The sequence below is a fragment of the Cherax quadricarinatus genome, chromosome 17 (assembly GCF_038502225.1).
Source record: "Cherax quadricarinatus isolate ZL_2023a chromosome 17, ASM3850222v1, whole genome shotgun sequence".
NCBI lineage: Eukaryota > Metazoa > Arthropoda > Malacostraca > Decapoda > Parastacidae > Cherax > Cherax quadricarinatus.
The window spans coordinates 24,057,004-24,083,201 of NC_091308.1; the positions used below are offsets into that span (position 1 = coordinate 24,057,004).

A 26,198-nucleotide genomic window follows, 5' to 3' on the forward strand; every position below is an offset into this window, starting at 1 on the left:
CATTTTACGCTAATGTTAGATATTGTTAAAGGAGTGTTGGATAATCATAAACTCACCAATCAGCTCCAGAACCTATTCCATACATTGAAACAATGGGATGAGCACTGTATACGTTTTTTTTTTTTCAGACAGACATTTTGTACTAAAGGACTATAGGTAACACTCACTTAACTGTCTGTTGATATGCCCAACTCAAGTCACATTCTGGAAGTGTTATTCTTCAAGTAATCTCTCACTAGCAACTTTTTGTAGAGTATGCAGATTGGTATTTGTTACCAGATCAAGCTGTGTTTTTTGCCCACCACTAGTGTGATCATTGCTCTTCGAGGAGTTTTGCCAAAGCTTAGGTCTCTTCATCAGTTGATTTAACAAGTCATTGGTTGACAAACATAATCATTCCAAGGATGCCCTATTTGCAAGAAAACAGATCATAATGTTACCCCTTACTGTGCCTTTGAAGTCAGTTCCTTTCCTTGGTGGGAAAAGTACAGTCCTTGTTGATTCCTCATCTGCATGGATGAGACATCTTTTGCCCCTCAGGGTGGGCAAAACGAGGTAAAACAAATGGTGCAATGTTGGCCCCACCTAAATCAATTTGCTGGTCTTGCATCACTCCTCTGCTATCTAGTGGTGGAATGTGTGCTAGTCTGCAATTTTTTTTTTTTTTTTTGCTGGCTGGACCTGTTATTCATGAGTTTTAGTCTGTGGTACAACTTGTAGATGACAACCAAGAAATTTAACTATTGTCTATGAATCCCCCACCCAAAATGGACCCCAACAAAGGAAGGCACTCAGTGCACTAATGGTTCTGAAGTTATTGAAGGTACACCTATATAACCATCAAAGAGCCTAGAAGCAGTCACAAAACCAAGAGAGTACATATATTTTTATGTTTACTTGACCTTAGATGATTATGACTGGTTGATTGTTTTAGCAGTTCAGTAAAGAACCTACCATTTTTCTTCTATTCACTTACCAAAAATGTGTATTGCCCAGCAAAGGACTGCAGCTCCAGGTTCATGCTAAACTCCTAGACAAGCAGAAACAAGGAGAATGTTGGTTTCTATATATGGCTGTATGGCAAATGTAAGGGAGCTGAATTATTCACTACATCCACAGTCACCCTGGTGTGAAAAGCCCCAGTTAGTGAGAACCAAGATGCAGAGTAAATAGAAATTATTATTATTATAATCAAAAAGAAGCGCTAAGCCACAAGGGCTATACAGAGTAAATAGAAATGTATGGAATTTAAAGCACTGTAGAAGTGAGGATGGTCATATCTATGCAGGGATTCTGGAAAACAGCTAGACAGAATTAAGTGTTGAAGGTTGGGAAGAGCAATGCTCTCACTTTGAAAGTAGGGAAAAAGTACAAATTCAGTGCACCAACAGTATAACATTATTGTATTCATTAGAAAATACTAAACCCTTATGGGTTATACAGCACCTGGTAAATGATAGGTAATCAAGACTGATTCAATGAAGGGAACAGTAGTTCCAATTCCTTGGCCCAACAGCACTTCACCAGCAAGTGCATCAACAGTGGCCTACAATGATTGTGTCCTGGAAAGCCAGCTTGAAAGAGATGATTAATCTGTTTTCTTCTCTTCTTTCCCTGGTGAAAATGACCAATTTCTTTAAAAAATTCAATTTATATGTCCATAAATAGGGACCAAGCACATAAATATTATACCAGACTAATATAATGGAAAGTGTAAATAAAAAGCTAGATGAATTATGCATCAGTTCAAGTAGAGTGAATGCCTGGGCAGGATTTAAATATTAATGCTCTTGTAACTTTGTTTCTTAGGCTATAGTGTAAGTTTAGTGGCTACAGGACAACACTGAAACAATGAGGATCTGACAAAGTAAAGACGTGTAATATCAGTTACGTAACCACACAAGTTTCAGGTTTCAGTAATGCAGTAATATCCATTAAGTGAGGAATGTCATTTATCATGACTCATAGGTTATGTTAATATAATAATAATGGACATAGTGCAATGATGCATTATTAGGAACATTTGATTAATACACTGTAGATATCTAAGAGGACAGCAGACATAAGTTTACAGTATCACAGGGTAAAATTTACATAAAACTCCCTAACTATAAACCATAAACATTAGAAAAAAAAGATAAATAAAGGTTTAGCTAAACTATCATCTTTTCCAGGTCATGTCTTTATTGCTAACCCCATGGAGACTCATAAACAACATAATATCATAACGTCATGTCTAGATTCCTCTGAGGTGCAAACTGACTTTGGTGTTAGCTTCACAGACTATAGTTAAAAAGGAAGACTCAATAATGGTATGAAATAGCACAATTTTTGGTTTCTGGCCATTAGTAAGTCTATATATAATTTTAATTTGGCATGTCTTAATTTTACTTAAATATTATTTATAACAGCTTAACTGACAGCAGTCAGCTGTCAAGACCAGGTAAAATAAAAACAGCAATTGAACATTCCTTTCTTCTGGAATGACCATTATTTGTTTAAAAAGTGTTTAATTACACAATGTCAAAAATTTTATAAACTGAAGAAGCTCTACTTACAAAAATGTCTTCATCCATGTATTCTGTGTTTGAGCAGAGAGCCTAAGTCATTCTCAGGCTCTTTAATATTGAAATTCTAAAGACTGGAAAAAATATCTCGGCTTCATATTTATGAAACCAGTTTCAAGAAATACGCAATATGTCTAACATGGCTAAAGCATAAATATACAGTTCAGTAAAAAACTAAGTAGAGGGGCAGAAGTTGCCTATCCTATAAGCTTGTATGATCAATTTACAATATGTACATGATATAAGTTATTGCTACAACAAATGGCAGAACTTATCAAGGGGACAAAAAGGCACTTCCTAATTCAGATAATGTGTTAAAACTTTCAGGTTTCTAAAAACCTAAAACTGACAATGAATATGGAATAGCATATGTCTTGGGAATGTTCAGGAACTTCACTGAGTATAAATGGAGACATTAGTCTTAAATAAAAAAAATAAGGTCATTGAGATCAAAATTTGGCTAAGTAAGGGTATTTGACTAAGTCTTCCATTATTACAGACAAGGATCATAACCAAGACTTAAATTTATCTACATAAAAGAAATTCAACTATATATTTTCTTGTGTAATACTTCTGCCCACAAATACTGATACATCAGCAAAATACTCTTGATATTGGTTGGCCACCTTCCTTCTTGTATAAAGTTTACAAGTAAAATGGTATGAATGACTTTGTGCTTATGGTTGAAGGTTACCTGGTCCAAAGTTGTATGGAATGAAAATGTGACTTTGGCCAGTTACACAAACTACTAAGAGTTTGTGCAACAAAGTGTGTACCCCTGAGACAAGTAGTACCTTTGTATATTATTTCCTTGGGCAGCTGAACAGGAATTAAGATGCAGTAGATTTCAAGACCTGAAGCTCAATTCCTTTGCCTTACACTACAATAACAATATGTAGTATTGATATCCATAACCTTTTATCTACTGTAAATCATAACTACACTGAGGGTAATTACCTATTCAGAAATTAAATTTTATTACAGCACTGTACTGCATATTTCTGCACCAATTTTGCTGGCCAAGTCAGACAAAGTGAATTTAAAATGATGTCCAAGATGTTAAACTGAGACAAGAGAAGCCTATTTTATGAATTATTTCATTTGCCATCATTCAATGATAATGAAAACATTATTTCTAACATGACTTTGAATAAAAACTTTGATGAAATTAATTCGTTGATGTCAAAATAAAATTAAATATTCTATGTAGTGTAGTGAACACATGAATAAGAACATGTATATCTCCAAATCCCTAAGAGCATGCATGCTTAAAGACTGGCCTTTTTTGTCAGTCTTGCAGAAGTCAAAGGGTGCGCTAAGAAAAGTCCTGCACAGCCCACTAAAAAAAATTTTCCCATCCATCAGAAACTATTGGCATCTACCAATAGTGTGAGAGGGTCACATTAGAAAGGCTAAGGTGTGTACGAAACACTATCTAACATGAAAAGTAGATCCCTGAAGAGAGACTGATACAAGAACATTATTCAGCTCAGTAAATGACAATGTGCACATCTTGTGAAACTTTAGATATTTTGTCTTGTAACAACTGTACAACAAAATGAAAATACATTAAACAAAATTTCTGAAGACAAGAAAATATATACTTTTTTGTGCCAGAAGCACATTACTATATAAATATAAATATGGAAAGAAATTAAACATTATTAAGTACCCTATATCCAAAATACATTATCAGCTACAGAATGTATAAAGCAATGCTCATCACCCAAAAGGAGTCAAGGAAGGTACAACAGGAGTAAGTATAAAATTCTTGAGCAGCATTTTACAGTTATTTAGGACTAGATTATGCCTCATGTCAGAGGGCTGTTTCCATAGATTCCTTTTCATCAGTCTCATTATCTTTTATGGTTAAATTTGTGTCTGTATCTTGTACAGTATCAGAGGTGATTATAGACAAGTCTGGTGGCTGAGGAGGCTGATCAAGGGTAGTATTAGGAGTTGAATGTATAATTTCATCAGAATGATCAACAGGAGAGGAAGGAGATGATGTTGTTGTGCGATTAGAACTACAAGGTTCACTATAAGCACGTGCCAGCAGACCTCTAACACTCGGTAGACAGTGTCGCTCTGGGCTTCCTGCACTGCTGTCATCTTCCTCTTCCTCCTCTTCTTCCTCCTCTCCTGCTTCTGCTTCTTCTTCTTCTTCCTCTTCCTCTTCCTCTTCCTCCTCCTCCTCCTCCTCTTCACACACCTCTCCACCACGGTCCTCTAATATGGTAGTACTAATAATTTCAGTCTTTGGTGTACGGAATCTCCTACCACTACCAAAGCGGCTCTGGAAGAGTAATGCCCGGGCAGTATTTCGGGAGGAGGGTGGAATTATTACTCCTTCTCCACGTGTCTGGGAGGGTGAAGGCTGTGGAGGCTTTACCACAGGAGCAGGTGGTGGCGAGTATCCGTATATTCCTGGACGAGAAGCTTTTAACATTTCCACAGCTGAAATTCTTTGATTACCACCTGCAGAGCTCATACTTTTGTTTAAAATCATTTTTTTAAAGTCACCAAGAGTTGTCTGTTTAGGAGTAGACTGTGATGTTTGTTGAGCTTGGAGATTTGACTGTGCTTGTTGGGATGACAGAGACTGCAAATTTTGCTGAGACTGCAGGTTTTGTTGAGACAGATGGCTCTGTTGTGAATCTTGAACATTTGCTAGCTTACTAGGACTTTGTGTTGCTTGAGACTCATATCTGCCTAAGCTGTCACTGGTTAGATCTTGATAGCCTTCAGGGGGATCAACATCTGCTGTGGGTGAAATATCTTCAGATTGCGAATCAGGCATTGAATGCTGATGTGTTGCTGGGTCTCTGGAAGGAACTCCTGTCTGTTGATGGTTTATCTGTTGATCAGGAGGCCAACTGCCATAAACATTCTGAACCTGAGGTCTAATAGTATATGGTGGAAGAGGATTGACACCGAATACAGCAGGAGAAGTACTTCGACTAGGTGTTGGTGTAGTTTTCTGACTCCCAAAATCAGCAGTAGAACTAGTCACTGTACCTCTGTGAGAGTTGTAGTACTGAGGGTGGCGCATTGCTGCATACAATTCCTCTCTACTCATATAACGGCGTCCTCGAGTTAAATCTGTAACTGTGAGATCAGTTACATCAGACATCACACTCTGAGGTGATGGGTTAACAGAAACAAATGATGACTGGTTGCTATCTGGTGGGGATACTGGTGTAGTTGGTAATGATCGTGGTCCAATACCCCCTCCTCCCTGTTGCTGCTGCTGAAGCTGCATGACCTGATGCTGGGCTCTTCGGCTATAATAATAAACCTCAGCTGATGGGCTACTCCGGTAGCTTTGCTCGCCAGAAATTTCACTTGAATATGATGAGTTCATATCTGAAGAAGCTGTGTCGGGTGAGGGGTAGCGAATAAAGCTGGAATCATCTGGAGGCAAAAGTTTTCTCGCTCCTTTCTCCGAAGCTGCTTTGAAACCTCCATCATCATCCTCTGTTGATTCATCCTTATTTTTTTTCTTTCTTCGCAAAGGCAAAGTCCAAAACCATTTTTTCTTGGGAGATTTTTCTGTTTTGTTATCCTTTTTCTTTTTATCTTTGTCTTTATCCTTTTTACTGGATTTCTCTTTTTTGTCTAACACTTTTTCTGGTGTACTTGGATTAGAAGCAGCTGGCCTTCGAATTCCTCTGCTGTCCATTCCAGCTGTATATGAAACAACACTTGACCTTCTTGACAATTGTTGTTGTTGTTGTTGTTGTTGTTGTTGTTGTTGTTGTTGTTGCTGCTGCTGCTGCTGACCCTGTTGCTGTTGCTGTTGTGTTGTTTGAGGTACAAATGACTGTCGTCTGGATGGGGGAAGGGAACTATATCCCCTCTGATATCTCCCAAAGCCAGCTGGTAAGGTTCCTCCAACTTGAACATGTCGAGTCATACCTATTCTACCATAAATATCACTGTCGATTAGGCTATGTTGTTCACTGTATGGTGGTGGAGATGTGGACATAGGTCTTGGTGGCTGCTGCTGCTGTTGATTGGCTGCTCTTCCTTCAGCTACTAAACCCACACTCTGAAGGCTACGCTGGGATCCATACAGTATACCTACGGATAAAATGTCATAAAATATTTTACTATTGTATATATTTTTTAACTTTATTCACCTGAAGGATGACTTTTACATATAATGCATTCAGCAGTTTTTCTAAGCATTAAGAATTCCATCTAAATATTTGATTATCCCCTGCACTGTTTAAGTAATACTTTAAAAATAGTATGGATACCAACATTCACATTTATTAATAAGGATACCTACATATGCATGTTTCTTTCAAGCACTCTGATATATATTCTAGTTTGGCATGTTTGTGTGTGTGTGTGTACTCACCTATATGTGTTGCAGGGGTTGAGTTACAGCTCCTGGCCCTGTGTGTGTGTGTGTGTGTGTGTGTGTGTGTGTGTGTGTGTGTGTGTGTGTGTGTGTGTGTGTGTGTGTGTGTGTGTGTGTGTGTGTGTGTGTGTGTGTACTCACCTATTTGTGGTTGAAGGGGTCGAGTCTTAGCTCCTGGCCCTGCGTGTGTGTGTGTGTGTGTGTGTGTGTGTGTGTGTGTGTGTGTGTGTGTGTGTGTGTGTGTGTGTGTGTGTGTGTGTGTGTGTGTGTGTGTGTGTGTGTGTGTGTGTGTGTGTGTGTGTGTGTGTGTGTGTGTGTGTGTGCATGCATCTGTGTGTTTGTGTACACAAGTAATGGGGTAGTAAAGGAAGTTACTTCCTGTATTACAGGTAGTAAAAACTAAAATTAGACTTTAATGCTATCATCAAGCAATGAAAGTATAATTCAAAACTAATAAAAAGTAGATGATATATTAATGGTGCGTAAATTCTGAAGATAGGTTACAAAATTAAACCCAGAATAATACAAATATGAAAAACAATAAATTTCATTTGTATGGAGTGCCTTGGTCAGATTATCTCTGCTCTGTAAGCAAAAATCAAATATGTACATTTGATGATAAAGTCCACATTCTTTTTACTATTAAAACTGCAGCTATGCATTTATACAGCATCTCTATCTTTAATTCCTGTTCTTATGATACTCATATTTAGTTATGGGTCATAAAGTATCCTCTGATTTTGAAATAACACTGATTATGTTGCCAACTCTTTCTCCTTTTAGTGAAATTTTGAGAATAAGAGGAGATCAGACCACTATATTCAATTCAGGGTGTTATAGGCAATTGTAAAACTGGAATGCTAAGTTTGCTCAAGTTCTACTGAGATTATCATGTAGATTGATGCACTGTCATAGTCAGAAACTATCCATGACTTCCTTGGTTATTTCTCTTATGCATTACCAATCATGAAAGACCCTTGGTTGACTATAATTTTGTGGAACAAGTCTACAGTGCATCTAGCCCTTATATATATTTTTTTTATCAATGTAGCTTTCACATTTTATCTACTCACACTTTTTTGTGTGTACAATGATAGTAAGCTCCATTGCAATGGTTACTGTTTGCTTTAGGTAAGGAATCTTATTATGGAATCATATTTTATTGCTTTCTATAACGTCACCAATAAATTTTGAAGTACCTACAGTAGTCACTTGTTCAGGGATGTTTCTGCAAACATGTTCTGTGCAGGAAAACTGTTGCAATTTTGAAAAGGAAAATTATACTGAGTTTCCAAGATTACTCTACGAAAATGGTAATAAGACTGGCAAATGTAAATCATATGTCACACAGAAACACACTGCATACTCATTACTTAACTAGATGTTGGAAAGATATTGCAAAATTAAGCAAATATTACTGAATATCCATTAGTAATGCTGCTGTAGCTACAAACAGATAATTACTTGTGTCTGTAGTAAACTTTCAAAGTTTTAGCTTTACATTAGTGCAAAAATAGAAGTCTGAGGAAAATGAGAAGGATGATAATTAGATGAATTAGGCATGCAACAAAAAGAACTACTAAAAGAATAATTCCATCTCTAAGATAGAGTACAGTATGAAAATGCCAAAGAAGGCACTTTATACAGAGCAAACTATAACATATTAAGAGACAATGTTCTGCTTCGTGACAAGTTTTTCCAAGTCACCCAGTGAGAAACAATCCTACCATTCCAAAACAATGCACAATGTGACCTATATGAGATGTTGGAATAAAGCAACTCACAAAACCAGATTGACCAAAAATGACAGAATAAGCTGGTACAGGATATCAAGCATGATTCAAAGTATTTTTTATGTATATATTGTTTTTTATGTATATACATGTATTATAAGTAAAATGAAGAAATACACTATAAGACTCTTGAATGATAAAAATAATGAAGTTATAGCTGATTAAACAGACAGCAGCCAATGCAGCTTAAATGAGTATTTGCACTGGTGAATCTTCAGAACATATTATTTCCCATGGTCAATGCAAGAATTGAAAATGAGTCAAGAGATACTTAGAAAAATTGTGTGTGAAATAGTCATTTTTTTTTACCATGTTGGTCAATCCCCACTAAGATAGGATATAATAGGCAATTTGGTTATAAAAACCATAATGATATTAAAACACCAAAGGAAAACTTAATCCAATCACAAAAAACACTATAAAAATAAAGCAGTTGGTGATTCAAGCCTGCTGTAAGAAAATTATTATGAAAGTCCTGAAATCAAGGAAGTCCACCTCAAAAACTTGGTATCAACTAATATGAGTCCAGTCTTCATGGAGTGTAGCAGACTTGCAGCAACAAACCCCCACCTAATCTGTTTAGCCCTTCAGCAAGATATCACAACATAGCATTAAAGAATGCAAATTTTGCTTAACAAACTTGCTCACATTTCTTGAAATGATATCCATCTATGATGACCAAGGCTTTTGAACTAAAGTGATATACTGTACTGTGTATTGACATTTCTAGTGTTAGGTAAAGTACCACATGAAAACGTAATCCTGAAAATTCAAGCATACAGAATCACTGATAAAATATTGGAATGATTAAAACAAGAGCATAAGGACAAGAAACAAGAAGTTATAGTAAATGGGTATTATGAATAGAATGCCCCCAAAGATTTGTATAAAGACTTATCTTACTTGTAACATTCATCAACTATACTGTTATAAGTATCCAGATAACAAAAAAAGGCACAATACCGTGACTGGAACGATACACAAATAACCCGCACATAGAAGAGAGAAGCTTACGATGATGTTTCGGTCCGACTTGGACCATTTACAAAGTCATACTAACCAGAAGTGGAGCAGGACTTAACCTGATTCCTCATTTTTTTCTTTTTCTTTTTCTCCCTCTTCCCATTTCCTCTTTCCTTTTTCTCCTCTGGGTTGTCTTTCTTTCTTCTGTCTCGTGTTTCTGTTCCTTCATTATTTATTTCACCACTTCCCCTTTCACCCACCTCTGTGCACTTGCTCTCCCTCTGTGGGCTCCTAGCTCCCTTGCAGTGCTCCCCTTTCTTTGTATTTGACTGGCTCCTCCTCCTTAATTCCCCACTACTACCACTATCACTACTACTACTACTACTACTACTACCACCACCACTACCTCTTCCTGCCCATACAGTGGACCCCCGCATAACGATCACCTCCGAATGCGACCAATTATGTAAGTGTATTTATGTAAGTGCGTTTGTACGTGTATGTTTGGTGGTCTGAAATGGACTAATCTACTTCACAATATTCCTTATGGGAACAAATTCGGTCAGTACTGGCACCTGAACATACTTCTGAAGTGAAAAAATATCGTTAACTGGGGGTCCACTGTATATAGCCGTCCTGCTCCACTTCTGGTTAGTGTGACTTTGTAAATGGTCCAAGTCGGACCGAAACGTCGTCGTAAGCTTCTCTCTTCTATGTGCGGGTTATTTGTGTACAAGTATCCAACACTGCATGAAAATATACCTACAAACTTAAATTATAAAAGCCGGAAAATGATACCTAATCAACACAGCAAAAAACAAAATTGGAAATGTGATATGACAATTAAAATCACAGCAATAATTTTAAAATTAATATCTTTTAACCCTTGTCGCTCTACAACATGAGCTCAGCTCACTCAGATAAGCTGTGAGTGGTAAATTTTGGCCTAGATATGAGAGAATGGGTTTGTGTGATGAGTGTGCACAATAGAAGAAAAATTCTGCCCCATGCAGTTCATGGTTTAAAATAGCAATTTTGAGGTGTTTTCTAGGATGGTTTATATGATTTTATTGGTTGTTTTGTGGTACCTGTTGATAGAATGGTAAACATACTACTGAAGTAGAGATGATTTCAGTTGGTTTCTGGATCAGAAGAAGCTTAAAAGCGAGCTCAAATTTGTGGAAATATTTTATTTTTTCTGCTTTTCCTGAGGAAGGGTAAGGTCCCCCTAACCCTCTAGTCTGTTTTATGGGTTTTTAGTAGGTCTGGTTCAAATAGGGATACCATAAACCATGACAAATCATTCTTGGTTATATTTTTTTATCTGAGAAATGGAATAAATCTATTTTTGTGTGATTATCAGTTCAAAATGGAAGGTAAGTGTAATATAGGACAGGTCTAAAGACATGATTAATGAACAGTAGAAATGTTGTTTTAGTGCCAGGAGTGTTTACAGTGTTTATTTTGGACATTTTTTTAAACTGTTGTTTTTTAATTTGTGCAAAACTGGCCAAATTACCAGTTTTTGTGTATTTTATAGAATAGATGAAATAGTTTAATAGGCAATTTCTTGTACTCAGTTGATAGAATGGAAAGCATAATACCAAAATAGCTAAGAATTCAGTCAACTGAAACAATGACATTGGTTTAAAATAGGATTCAGACTCAATGAAATCTCCAATGTGTAAATTGTGCCAAGACAGCTAACTTTATGTGTTTAATTCCATAAGTTTTCTGTCAAATTTTGTACTTGTGGTGTCATTACCTTCAGAGAATGATTTTCTACCATTTCTTAAGAATTTTTTTTAAGTGGATAATGAGAGCAATATTAATTTGGGGGGGGGGAGGTATGTATAGTAAAAGGGTTAATATATGGAAATAAGAAAAGAACTTTCATATAACAGTTGACCAGCCTTTGATAGCAATACAGGGAGTACGTACTCATAAAAAAAAGTCTAACCAATGACTATGACCCATCAGCCTTTGAATATAAGAACAAAATAATCAGCAGCTTACACACAAATTCAGTGAGAACTTTCCATGTCATTACTGTATTCTAGCACAGAGACTACAGCTCTAGAAAATTATTACATTATAAGTAAAAGTTCACTGCAGGGTGATGAAAAACTGCCCCAGAAGTAAATCACATTCATTAAGTAGTAGGATTAATTGAGAGGCAAATCTAAGAGACATTTACAGTACAATACTGCATAAGTTTGATAAATTAAACCATGATCATTTTCTAAGATACCTTATTTGGCACAAACAAGAGGTTAAAACTTAAATATTACTAAGCCACAATGCAGAAGAGATGACAGGAAATATTTCTTGGAAAGTATATTCAACAAATGAAATTTTACAAAATGCCCAAAATATATATAATTTTTACAGATGCTATGAAAATCAGCAATGAATTTTCAGCAATGACTTTTCCATAATCTCCATTTGTTTGCATATTATGAACCTTTATTCCATAATGTCCATTTTTTGCATGTTATGAACCTTCAGTGATGATTTTTTGCTTCTCTGAGACTTCAATATGGAAAAGTGGCTTAAATTATATGCACCACCCTCCCTACCCAATGGTGCTTCACTGTATTCTTAATATGCATTATATTATTCCATAATTATATGTAATTCTTCAAGTGATAATAAGCTTACTCATGATCACATATCTACATCTGCTGTGCATAATGATGACTGATCAGAAAAAATAAAGAACTGATGAATGAGTGAAGAAAAGAAAGGTGTGGAGGTGGCTGATTGTAAGTGTTGACAAGTGAAGCCCCATGTGAACACCTATTATTTTATTCCACATTTATGTGGACCTCCAAAATATACCAGTGATACATCTTCTCAGGATCACAGATCTACATCCAATCTGCATGCTGATAACTGATTAGGAACAGAAAAAGTGAGAGAGAGAGAAAAAAGAAGTTAGGGAGTGTGATTACCTATTTGTAGCTACAGAAGCAGAGCTATGCTCATGATGTCCCATCTTTATTCTGTTCCTAATCAGTCACCAGCAAGTAGTGTGGTGTGGTGAGGGCACTCGACACCACTGCAGATGAAGCTCCATGTCGGAGGCCAGCCAATGATGCCATGGCATCTGCATATTTATTAAAAATATAATTACTCCTTTTTTTAATGTGCCCATAATGCTCTGCATACAAGGGGCTTTTGGCATGTACACCCAACTACTGTAATTCCTTGTACAACTATGTATCATGTCAAAATAAACTATTATTATTATTATTATTATTATTATTATTATTATTATTATTATTATTATTATTATTCTAACCAACATGCAGTTCTCACAAATTCTTCTATCTTGTATTATGCCTAAATTATCCCTAGCACCTGTATCAAAACACTTGGAAGAGATACTGTGTGCATTTTCAGCCTAATGTAGCATCCAATATTCAATGCATCATACATTATACTCTACATAATAACACACAGTATTCCCACACCTTCCCCAGATGATATTTAAATGTTTTATATTGTAGAGTGCAATGCCATTATAAAGAGGGTGACAGAGTGCAATAATTCAGACCTTCACACGGCGAGGGTCTGGGTTCGATTCCCAGCCAGGGTAGAAACATTGGGCGTGTTTCTTTACACCTGTTGTGTATTTTCACTCATCAGTAAATGGGTACCTGGGTGTTAGTCGACTGGTGTGGATCGCATCCTGGGACACTGACCTAATTTCCCGAAATGCTCAGCATAACAACTGGCTTTCTATATAGTAGTATGTCACTGACGTCTGCTAGGACTGTATACCATGTACATGTACTTGTAGTAAATAAAGATATTATTACTATTATATTATTATCATTAATAGCCTATTTGATTCTATACAAGGGCAAAGCTATGCCTGTGGTATGTTGTCTTCAGTGTTTTAATTTTATATGATTTAATTAAACTTCCAGTAACTGTATTGTAGCACTTAACCCTTTCAGGGTCGAGAGGCCCTCTCCTAAACTTGTTCTCAGGGTCGAAAATTTTTCGGAAAAAAAAAATTATTTTTTCTCATAAAATGATAATCTTTTCCTGATCATAATGACACCAAAAGTATGAAATTTGATGGAAAACTTACAGAATTATGCTCTCGCGAAGTTAGCGGTCTCGCCAATGTTTACGCATCAGCGATTTCACCCACTTTGAGCCCTATTTTTGGCCAATTCCTGTGTATTAGTCGACAAAAATCATATTTATTTCGCTAGAACTCCATTTTTTCTATCGAATGAGTACAAGAAACCACCCATTTACCAATTTCTCCTATCCAATAAAGTGGTTAGAAATTGGCAATTTTGCCAACTTCACACAAATTTCAGAAGATGCCAATTTCCAAATAGGGTCCAGAATAAACAAGACAGACATTCCTGGCACTAAAATAGCAAGTTCTCTGTTCGTCAGTCACATTCACAGGCCCCTCTTATATTTCTTTTACTTTCCACTTTGAATTTTTATTCTTACAAAAAATAGAAGATTTACTGTTATGCAGACTACTGCATTAGTGTAGAAATGGTATAAATAATATCAGCGCACTTGTGAAAGAATATTAGACTCACCAGTTGACGTGTATTGGACGCTTCGCATGATTTGTTTACTTTTGAACTTTGGTAAAAATCGAACATTTCTGCTACTTTGAGCTCAATTTCAAGGTACTTTTCATTGGAAAACCAATCAAAATCATCTCAATTTCTGTAATATGTCTTCCATTCTATAAAATGAGACCAGGAAAACTAGAATACAACCATAAATACCATACGAAAATACAGTGCAAAGTCGCTGTTTTAATCCAAAAACATGGTCAAATTTTTTTTTTTCCTCATTACACACTCTGTGCTGCAGGATTTTTTTTATACTGACCACATAGACCCATTCTTTCATATGTAGGCCTACCAGCTTTCTCTCGCTAGCTTTGAAGGCGCTAGAATTTAGGCGCTCTAGTACAGTGGACCCCCGGTTCCCGATGCTATCGGTATCCGATAAATCCGGTAGCCGATGCATTTGATCGAAAAAAATTTGCCTCTCTTCCTGATACAAAACCCGGTATGCGATACGATTCTTACGAGACATGTCCACGTGTGGCCTGAACTGCCCCATGTGTGCCAGTGTTTACAAGCCAGCCAGTGTGCGTGCATCTAAGGATACATTTGGTACATTCCATATTATCCATATTATCACTGTTTTTGGTGCTTGTTTCTGCAAAAGTAAGTCACCATTGGCCCCAAGAAAGCTTCTAGTGCCAACCCTGTGGTAAAAAGGGTGAGAATTAGTATGGAAATTAAGAAAGATTTTGAAGGGTTTGGGGCTAACCCTGAGAAGCCTATGCCAGTTGTGGACTCCATTGTGCCTACTTCAAAAATTAGGGAAATGTGTGCAAAGTGGGTTGAACTGCAAACCTTTATGGATGAAAATCACCCTAACACAGCTTTTGCCAGCTGTGCTGGTGACTATTACAATGACAATGTTATGGCCCATTTTAGACAAATCTTAAAGGAACGGCGACAGAGATCCAGTGACTCTCAAGCTGGCCCTAGTGGCATTAAAAGAAGAAGGGAAGTAACCCCAGAAAAGGACTTGCTACCTCAAGTCCTAATGGAAGGGGATTCCCCTTCTAAACACTAAGACCATCCACACTCTCCCCTCCTCCCATCCCATCAATCATCACCAGATCTTCAATAAAGGTAAGTGTCATGTAACTGTGCATGTCTTCTTCAGTTTGTGTGTATTAAAATTAATATTTCATGTGGTAAAAAAATTTTTTTTTCATACCTTTGGGTGTCTTGCACGGATTAATTTGATTTCCATTATTTCTTATGGGGAAAATTGATTCGCTTTCCGATAATTTTGGTTTACGATGAGCTCTCAGGAACGGATTAATATCGTGAACCGGGGGTCCACTGTACATCAATAACCCTGGTGCGTAAGCCGTACTAGTACGTTGAAAACCCTCAGAGGGTTAAGGCCTAGGTATGTAAAATTGGCAAAAAAAAAAAAAAAAAAAAAAAAAAAAAAAAAACAAAAAAAAAAAAAAAAAATAAAAATATTCCAAATATAATTCTTCCATTATAAACTAATTACAGTTAACTCTAAAACAACATGGGTTTGAACTGAACAGGTCCACTTGTATGCAATTTTTTTTTAATAAATATATTGGAAAATTTTTAGGAGATTTGCAACCAAAAAAATTAAAGAAAAAGTTTGGTATGCATAAATGTATAAAATAAATGTAGATACTGGTCTATTTTATTATTTACTATCATAAAATATACACAAATCTATTATAAAAAAATCTGAATTTACCAAAACTTAGGCACACAATCAATTACAGATTGTACATGTTCCATTCACAATCGAAAGAAATGTAAACAAATGTAAAAATGCAAAAATGTAATAATAATATAATTATTATTATAATCATAACTAAACACTAAACCCACAAGGGTCAATAATATAATACAGCTTCTCCTCACTTAACAATGGAGTTCCATTTCTAATACTGCGTCAATAAATGAATTCGTCGCTAAATGAGGAGCATACTATAATGGTAGTGAGTTTATGTCAACCATCTTTGATATTGCCTTAATGTCACACTTGCACCATTTATAACATTTTTAGTATACAGTGGACCCTCATTTTTTGTAATTAATCTGTTCCAGAGAGTGTGACTGATGGCAAAATTGACAATTTGCAAAAACATTTTCCCCACGAGAAATAATGTAAATCCAATTAATCCGTTCCAGATACCCAAAAATATTAAAATAAAATAATTTTTTAATATGAAATATAGATGTACATACATAGAAAACAATGAGACATGAAGAATAAGACAATAATAACATGACACTTATCTTTTTACCTTTATTGAAGATTCTTCTTTGTGTATGGAAGATGGGAGGAGGGGAGAGGATGGAGAAATTACTGTGTGGAAGGGGAATCCCCTTCCATAGGACCAGCTTGAGAGTCACTGCACACCTGTGGCACTAAATATCTGTCCAGAGAGCTCTGTTTCTGGCATCTCTTTAAAATTTCCCTAAAATGGGACAAGACATTGTCATTGTACATGTTGCCAACACGGCTTGCAACAGCTTTGTTCAATCAAATCAAATAAAATGAAATCAAAAGTTTATTCTCTATAAGGATTACAATGCGGGGTTTCCAGATTTTGGTTATTGTGTGGTTTACATGAAATAAATTACTAATTACAGAGGGGGCCACTAGAACACCTAGCATGGCTAGGCATTTTGGGCAAACTTAGATTAATTCTTAACCCTAAATTATTACAAATTGTGGAGTAAGTTGACTAAATACTAAGTGACTAAATACTAGTTTGTGAGTTTAGCAATGTGAATGCTTTTGTTTTGGCACAATACATAGTTTCTATATTGGACTATCACAGGCTAACTTGTGACTAGTTAGGAATCATTATTTTAAGATTAAGATACATATTTCTGTGCTTATAGTCAAATGGGTGAGTGTAAGTGTGAACTACCAGGTGGTTTTTATGTAGTTAGTTGACGAGGTGTATCAGGGAGATAAGATGTTTTCTAACGGTAGTTTTGAAGGTGATGAATGTGTCTGCAATTCTAGAGTTTTCAGGTAGGGTGTTCCAGATTTTAGGTCCTTTGACATACATTGAATTTTTGTAAAGGTTTAGTCGGACACGGGGAATGTCATAGAGATGTTTGTGTCTGGTGTTATGCTTGTGGGTCCTGTCACAACTATCAAGAAAGCATTTTAGGTCAAGGTTAATATTGGAATTTAAGGCCCTGTATATGTAGATTGCACAGTAATAAGTGTGGATGTTCTGAACAGGGAGTAAGTTTAGATCTATGAAGAGTGGGGGGGGGTGTTGCCAGGGATGGGATTTAGTGATTATTCTTACTGCGGCTTTTTGTTGAGTTATTATTGGCTTTAGGTGTATTGCTGCAGTTGATCCCCAAACACAAATAGCATAGGTGAGGTATGGATAAATGAGTGAATGGTATAGTGTGAGAAGGGCATTTTGCGGCACGTAGTATGGTATCTTGGAGAGGATCCCAACTGTTTTGGATACTTTTTTTGATATGTGTTGGATATGGGTGCTGAAATTTAGGTTGTTGTCGAGGTATAGGCCTAGGAATTTGTGCTCATTATGTCTGGCAATTAGAGTGCTGTCGATCTTAATGTTTAGTTGCGCAGCACCTGCTCTGCTACCAAACATAATATAGTAGGTTTTGTCAGTGTTAAGCCTAAGTTTATTGGCTGTCATCCAAGTTAATATTTTGAGCTAGGGAAATGTTCCTCCACAAATATTTGCACCTCATTCCACATTGCACAAATCTCTTTAACCCTTTCAGGATCGGCAGACCCTCTCCCAAACCTGTTCTCAGGGTCAGTAAAAACTTAAAAAAAAAAAATTATTTTTCTTATGAAAAGATAGAGTTTTTTTTCTAAATATTACAGGCTAAACAAAAAAATTTTTTACCATCAATACTTACTGAGATATGGAGGCATGAAGTTGACAGAAAATAACCGGCATACGATAACATCGCCAACTGCCGGCCACCCAGTATTAGTTTATTTTCTTTTTTCCTTACTATTTTCTATTATTTTTTTATTTTTTTTTCAAGTAACTTTTATGGCCTGTGAGACCAATATGAGCACTATTTTGTAAGTTATTTCTTTTTCTATACTACACAATAACTGCACAAACACTGTTGTCACTATTTTGTTTACAAAACTTATTTACACAAACGAACAATACAAAATGTTGCTTATTACTATTTTTCTATATTTTATATAAACATATACAGTCACAGGACATGTTTTTAGAAGTTCTGCAGCCTGTGGAAGCCTTTGAAACATGGTGTCATGTACAATGGTGTTTTACACTCCTCACACATAAAACGAGTGTCTCTGCGTTGTTGTGGGCATTTTTTTGTATGTGCACAGCCGTAACACTTCTTCTGAGTCTTTTTCTTGAAAGCAGTAGCAGGCAGTTTTGTTAGGAATTGATCACCATGCTTCAGATGAGAAGGTATTTGTTGATGATTTCGTGAGTGGTTTTCTACTGCAGGTGCTGTTCCTTGGTACTTGATTATTATTTGTCTGATGACAAACAAAATTCGCCATATGGCGGTTTGTTTCTGGTCCTCATCTTATATATATTATAAGCATTGAGCATGGAAATGTCCAGAATATGGAAAAAGTGTTTTATGTACCACTTATAACTCTTGCGAACACAATCAGCAAACCCAATCTGCATGTCACATTTGTCCACTGAACGCATATTGAGGGTGTAGTCAATCACAGCTGCAGGTTTTAGAATGGGTTCATTGCTCTCTCTATGCTGCCTGCCAGTGTCTGCCATTTCATTAGGGTGAACTGATGACAAGTGTGACATCTTGTTTGTCATGCCACCAAAATGCCATGATGTCATTGGCAGCAGACGCCTGCACCTCACCTCTACAAGTGCCAGCGTTGAGCCTGGGCATATGTTTATGATTTGCACGCACTGTGCCACACACATCTGTCATGTTCACTCACAAGAAATCACTGAGTAAGGGGCTTGTGTACCAGTTATCAGTATATATGTCCCTTACCAAGATATGGTTCCATCATTGTTCTAACCACATCATTGGAGATACCCAGTAACTTTCTGGTATCTCGCAATGTATTACTTCCAGTGTACACAATTATATCCAATACAAGGCCACTCTAACAATCACAAAGCACAAACAACTTTATACCATAGCGTTTCCTCTTGCTTGTTATATACTGCTTGAATGAGAGTCTTCCTTTGAATAGAATCAAAGACTCACCAATAACAAGCTTCCTGAAGGGATAAAAATACATACTGAATTTCTGTTTCAGATACATAAACACATTCCTAATCTTATATAACCTGTCGTTTCTGTCAGGCCTGGTTTTGTCTGAAAAGTGAAGCATACGTACAAGTAGAACATATCGATTCACTCCTATTATATCACTGAAACCTGGGGTTGCAATCAGGTGGTTTGTCGACCAGTATGATTTCACACTGTGCTTATACACATGTGGCATAAGCATTATTGTGGCAAACAAAATATACATCTCAGCCACAGTTGCCTCCTTCCACTGGTGTAGGTGTGAGTTTGGTGAAAGTATTGTGTTTGCCATGGTGTACTGGAAGTATCTGTTGCTTTCCCTGACAATAATTTCCATCAGGGGTTTGTCAAAGAATAACTCGAAACATTCCAGTTCACTGGCATTGTTCCCAAGTGTACAAGATGGCCATATTCCACTTTGGCTTTCATCAAACTGATGGGGATTTGGAACAAAATTGGCAGCTTCCTGCCAATCCCAGGTGTGGTCTGCTGGTGGGTACTGGATATTGACAGGTGGTTGTGGTTGTAGAGGTTGTGGTTGTAGAGGTTGTGGTTGTGGAGGTTGTGGTTGTGGAGGATGGTGTTGTGGGTGGGTGGGGGATGGTGGCTTTTGTTGTAGATCAGCTGAGGCAGTGGCGTGGGTGGCAGCATGGCCCACTGCTGGTGCCTCATGGCTGGCACCACCTCTACCACCACCATGCACATTTTCCATCCCAACTGCAACACTATCATCTTCATTTTCAGTATCTGTTCCTGTTGTACAGCCATGGGATGTACTCTGAGATGTACTCCTTTCCCTTGGAATAGCATATGGCACACTACCAGAGCGCATATACTGTCGTATATACTGACGCTTCACTGGAAAATATTCCACTTCACTATCACTACTGGAACTGTTTTCAAGAGCTTGTGGTTCATATTCACTATCACTATCATTACCAATGCTCACATCTGAGTCCGGGATATGGGAAAATAGGAGTTTCCTCTTTGGTTCTGGTACAACTGAACGTGAACAAGATGGCCCAGCACCAGAGGTGGAAGGCTGAGGGTCGTCTGGGTTTTCCTCACTATTACCGGTATTATGGTCATTAGTTTCGGTCACAACCTCATCAAAACCTTGAAACTCATCTTCACTGGCACTTCCATCTGTATTAGAACTGTCACTGGGGAACAAGTGTCCCAATTCGCTGAGGAGTGAGAAGCTTCTTACCGCGAGGCATGGTGAACAAGGTCTACTAAAATGGCGTTCCCACAATGCGCCACTGGGTCCACGCACACCCATTCTCTCACATCTAGGCCTACCAGCTGTTTCCCGCTTAATTTGAAGCTGCTATAATTTACGGGTACTAGTACGTCACCAACCCTGAAAGGGTTAATTTCTGAAGAAGGCACCTTCTTCCATCTCTCTCCCTCCTCCTCCTCTGAAGCAATTTCCTGAGCTGTGGTCTGTTGCTGTTCCAGATGAAGCTCTTGCAGCTCTTCAGTGGTTAGCTCTTCATTGTGGTCCTCCATTAACTCTTCCACATCCTCGCCACTCACATCCAACCCCATGGAATTCCCCAGTGCCACAATAGATTCCACAACTGGCATAGGGTCCTCAGGGTCAGCCCCAAACTCTTCAAAATCCCTCTCTTGGATACATTCTGGCCACAATTCTATAGTGTTTCTCACCTTCTTTACCAAAGGGCTGGCACTAGGAGCTTTCTTTGGGCTCATGGTGGCTTATTTAGCAGTCGCAAGCACTAAAACATATGGAATATTACGAAATGTATTGTATGAAAGAGTGGCATCGTGCTCACTCGCTAATAAACAATGGCACACTTGACTGTGAATAGGTGTGTGGGGCCGCTCGTATGCATTTGGGACAAATGACTATTTGCGAGTCAAACGATGATTTGCAAGTCAACATTTTGATGAAAAAACATTACAATTTGCGAAAATTACGAATTCTGATGCTTACAAAAAACGAGGGCCCACCGAATTTTTAAATGTTTATACAGTAGTGTACTGTATGTTGTAATAAACAGAATAGGGGAAATCAGCTCTAATATACATTAGGTATGCATACTGGTCAGAGAGCCTGTCGTAAGTCCAAGTTATCGGTAAATGAGTATGTCGCTAAGTGAGGACAGGCTGTAATATAATATAATAATACATGTATATATAATATTTTTTTTATTAACACATCGGCCATTTCCCACCAAAGCAGGGTGACCTGAAAAAGAAGAAATACTTTCATCATCATTCACTACATCACTACCTTGCCAGAGGCACACCTACACTACAGTTAAAAAAAACTGCAACATACAAACACCCCTCCTTCAGAGTGCAGGCACTGTACTTCCCACCTCCAGGATTCAAGTCCGGCATGCCAGTTTCCCTGAATCCCTTTATGAATTTTACTTTGCTCACACTCCAACAGCACATCACGTCATAAAAACCATTTGTCTACACTTGCTTCTATCAAACACGCTCACACATGCTTGCTGGAAGTCCAAGCCCCTTGCACACAAAACCAACTTTACCCCCCTCCCTCCAACTTTTCCTAGGCTGACCCCCACCCTGCCTTCCTTTCCCTACAGATTTATACACTCTCCAAGTCATTCTATTTCATACCATCCTCTCTGTATGTCTGAACTACCTCAACAACCCCTCCCTAGGCCTCTGGATAATACTTTTAGTAACCCCACAACTTCTCCTAATTTCCAAACTACAGTTTCTCTGCATTATAATCAGATCACACACTGCCCTTAGAGATGACATCTCCACTGCCTTCTCCTTGTTGCAACATCCACTACCCATGCTTCACACCCATATAAGAGCATTGGTATAACTATACTCTCATAAATTCCCCCCCCCCCCCCCCACTCTTTGTCTCCACAGACTCCTTAGTGCACCACTCACCTTTTTCCCTTCATCAATTCTATGATTCACCTCATCTCTCACAGACCCATCTGCTGACAAGTCCACTCCCAAATATCTGAATACATTTACTCTCTCCCTCTAATCTGATATCCAATCTTTCACTACCTAAATTTTTTGTTGTCCTCATCACTTTACTTTTTTCTGTGTTCATTTTTAACTTCCTTCTTTTGCATACCCTACCAAACTCGTCCACCAGCCTGTGCAGCTTCTCTTCAGAATCTTCCAAAAGCACAGTGTCATCAGCAAAAAGCAATTGTGAAAACTCCTACTTTGTGTTAGATTATCTTTTAATCCCACACCTCTTGCTAACACCCAAGCATTCACTTCTCTTACAAGCCCATTTATAAATATATTGAACAACCATGGTGACATCACATATCCCTGTCAAAGGGCTACTTTTACTGGGAAATTATCCCCTCTCCTACATACTCTGAGCCTCACTATCCTCGTAAAAATTCTTCACTGCTTTCAGTAACCTACCTCCTATTCCATATATTTGCAACATCTACCACATTGCCTCCCTATCCATCTTATCATATGCCTTTTCCAAAACCATAAATGCAACAAAGACCTCTTTACCCTTATCTAAACACTGCTCACCTATGTTTCACTGTAAACACTTGGTCTACACACCCCCTACCCTTCCTAAAGCCTCCTTGTTCATCTGTGATCTTGCTCTCCATCTTACTCTTAATTCTTCTGACAATAACTACCATTATTCCCCTATAATTTTTACACTCCTTTTTGTGCCCTTTGCCTTTATACAAAGGAACGATTCATGCTCTCTGCCAATCCCCAGGTGCCTTACGCATTCCATACATTTATTAAATAACAGCACCAACCACTCCAAAACTATATCACCACCTGCGGTTAACATTTCTGTCTTTAACCCATCAATCCCTGCTGTTTTCCCCTTTCATTCTACCCACTGCCTCGTGCACCTCCCCCCACACTCAAAACTGGCTCTTTTTCACTCCTACAAGATGTTATACCTCCCTGCCCAATGCACAAAATCCCAATTTCCCAATCTTCATCAACAATTAGCAGTTCCTCAAAATATTCCTCCCATCTTCCTGATATCTCTAACTCTCTATCTAATAACAACTCTCCTCTCCTGTTTTTAACTGTCAAATCCATTCAACTTATTAATGTCACTCCAGAACTTTTTCTTATTCTTAACAAAATTTGAATGCATCTCACCCACTCTCATTTGCTCTCCTTTTACATTCCTTCACCACTTTCTTAACCTCTCTTTTTCTCTCCATATATGTTCCAGTCACAGTCAAGAGAAATGTAAATACTCGTAAAGAAGCAATATAATGCAGTAGATTGTTATATTACATGGTTGTTAAATTCCTGAAAATGCCATGTTAGGTAAATCCATGTTAGAAAAACCAAAGAACTTATGGGAAAAATAGGGTTACATTCCTAGGAGCCCTAAAAAAGCAAAACAACTTTTTTTTAGACCTCCAGATCTTACAAAAATAAAAGTGAATATGTAATTGTTGCTCACTGTCGTGATGTATTATGTTGTTTTTACTGCTTAGGACCACAAATGCAACAGAAATAATAGTATTTCCTACCTAAATTGTAGGTGCTGGTGTTTGTCGATGATTGTGAAGCGAGTGGAGAGTTATGCTGTGGCCCTACTGGGCTGAGGTGGATGGTAGAGGTTCTGGTACTGAAGTCGATGGTTGTACTGGAGTGTGCATAAATTCTGTAATGGATTTCTAGGCTATTTTACCCTGTACATTATACAGCTGACGGTATGGCATCAGCTGCTCTAGATACCATTTCACAGCATTGCTTCTAGATTTGTCAGGGTCCTCATAGGTGAAGAAGTCTAACTAACTTTAAGTAAGTAAAGTCAAGTCAGTGAGTCAGTCAGTCAGGTATGTCAGTCAGTCAGCTATGTCAGTCAGTCAGTCAGTCAGTCAGTCAAGTCAGCAAGTCAGTCAGTAAGTCAGTCAGTAAGTCAGTAAAACAGTAAGTCAGTCAGTGAGATGACATCCTGGGTTATTCATTACACAAACTCGTATATTTACCTCATTCTTTTTAATTGTACAAACTGATGCTTCATTAAGGCCATAGGCTCTCTCTTGTCTAATATCTATATTTTCTTTGTAACTACAAGACTTAAACATCTAAACCTTTTCCTGCCACTTTCAACAACACTCGTATGCCTACTGGGTGCCATGATTGCTTGGCAGATACAAGATATGGGAATTAAAAAGATCAAAACACAATTCACAAACACAGCTAGCTCCTAGTAGAGAATCATACTGGACATGTATTCATGAAGGCTGGGATGGGGTGTATGGGGTGTCGGGGGTGGCAGTGAATGGCAGTAGGTCTCCCCCACTGAAACAATGGTCTCACCCACAGCCTGGCAGCAGCCTGAACTGTCAAAATTTTTTCCCCGCCTACAAACAGAACCGTGTTAAGCTAATTTTACGAAATGCTGTATGAAATTATGCCTCTATTTTTCAAGTGTAATAATAATAATAATAATTTTATTTTAGCATGATACATGTTTGTACAAAGGAATGCAGTGGTGGGCACAGATAACCGAAAAGTTATTTGCTAACCACTAATCTGCTAACTAAAAAATTAGTTCCACTAATGCTAAACTGCTAAACGGCCAAAAAAAAAATAGCAGAAGCTAAAGCTAAATGCTAACTGCCAACTTTTTCACATGAATTCAGATTCGGTTTAGTTTTTTGGTCTTTTACTTTCAAGACTTATACTCAAGTATAAGTACCAGTGTTGTAAAGTAACAAAGTAAAACTAGATGATAAATTAGACACATGTGCAACACTTGGGTATCTTTAACCCCTTGATTGTTGCAACATCATATCCTGAGGTGTCTCCTGGTGTCGCAAAATTCCCCCCCCAAGAAAAAAAAAAAAATCTTATGAAATGACAGAGAATCTTTTCTCGATTGTAATGACACCAAAAGAACGAAATTTGATAGAAAACTGACGAAATTACACTCTCGCGAAGTCAGCAACCTCGGCGATATTTACAAATCGGCGATTTCACCCATTTTGAGCCCTATTTTTGTCTAATTCCGTTGTTCCAGTTGACCAAACTCATAGCTTTTTCTTTAGAACTCCATTTTTTTTATCGATTGAGTACAAGAAACTGCCCATTTACCAATTTCAACTACCCAACAACATGGTCAGAAATTTGTAATTTGGCCAATTTCACAAAAATTAAAAAAATTGACAATTTCAAAATAGGGTCCAGAATGAACAATGCAGACATTCCTGGCTCTAAAATAACATTTTCTTTGTTCATCAGTCATGTCTCCAGGCCCCTCTGATTTTACTCTTGCTTTCTATTTTGAATTTTTATTCAAACAAAAAATAGAAGATTTACTGTTATGCAGATTACTGCAATATTGTAATAATTGTATAAATAATGTCAACCCATTCATGACTGCATATTAGAATGGTTACTTGGACATTTATTCGAAAATGACATCACTTGTTTACTTTTGAACATCGACAAAAATCAAACATTTCCCATACTTTGAGCTCCATTTCAAGGTTCTTTTCGTAGTAAAACCAATCAAAATCACCTCTATTTCTATAATATGTTTTCCATTCTATCATATGAGACCAAGAAAATGAGAATACAACCATAAATACTATATGAAAGTACGCCACAAAGTCGGCATTTTAATTAAAAAAACGGTCGGAGTTTTTTTTCTCAT

The 26,198-nt window shown here is 37.4% G+C and overlaps 1 protein-coding gene across 2 annotated transcripts in view; it reads right to left on the minus strand.

The window, feature by feature from the left end:
- Positions 1-628: 628 nt before the first annotated feature.
- Positions 629-26,198, minus strand: part of gukh (GUK-holder) — a 1,015,958-nt gene continuing 990,388 nt past the window's right edge. For both annotated transcript variants that reach the window (XM_070085874.1, XM_070085875.1), the window contains exon 11: positions 629-6,650. In XM_070085874.1, coding sequence (XP_069941975.1) covers positions 4,384-6,650 — 2,267 coding nt within the window. In that variant the 3' untranslated portion in view covers positions 629-4,383. The remainder of the gene's footprint in view (positions 6,651-26,198) is intronic.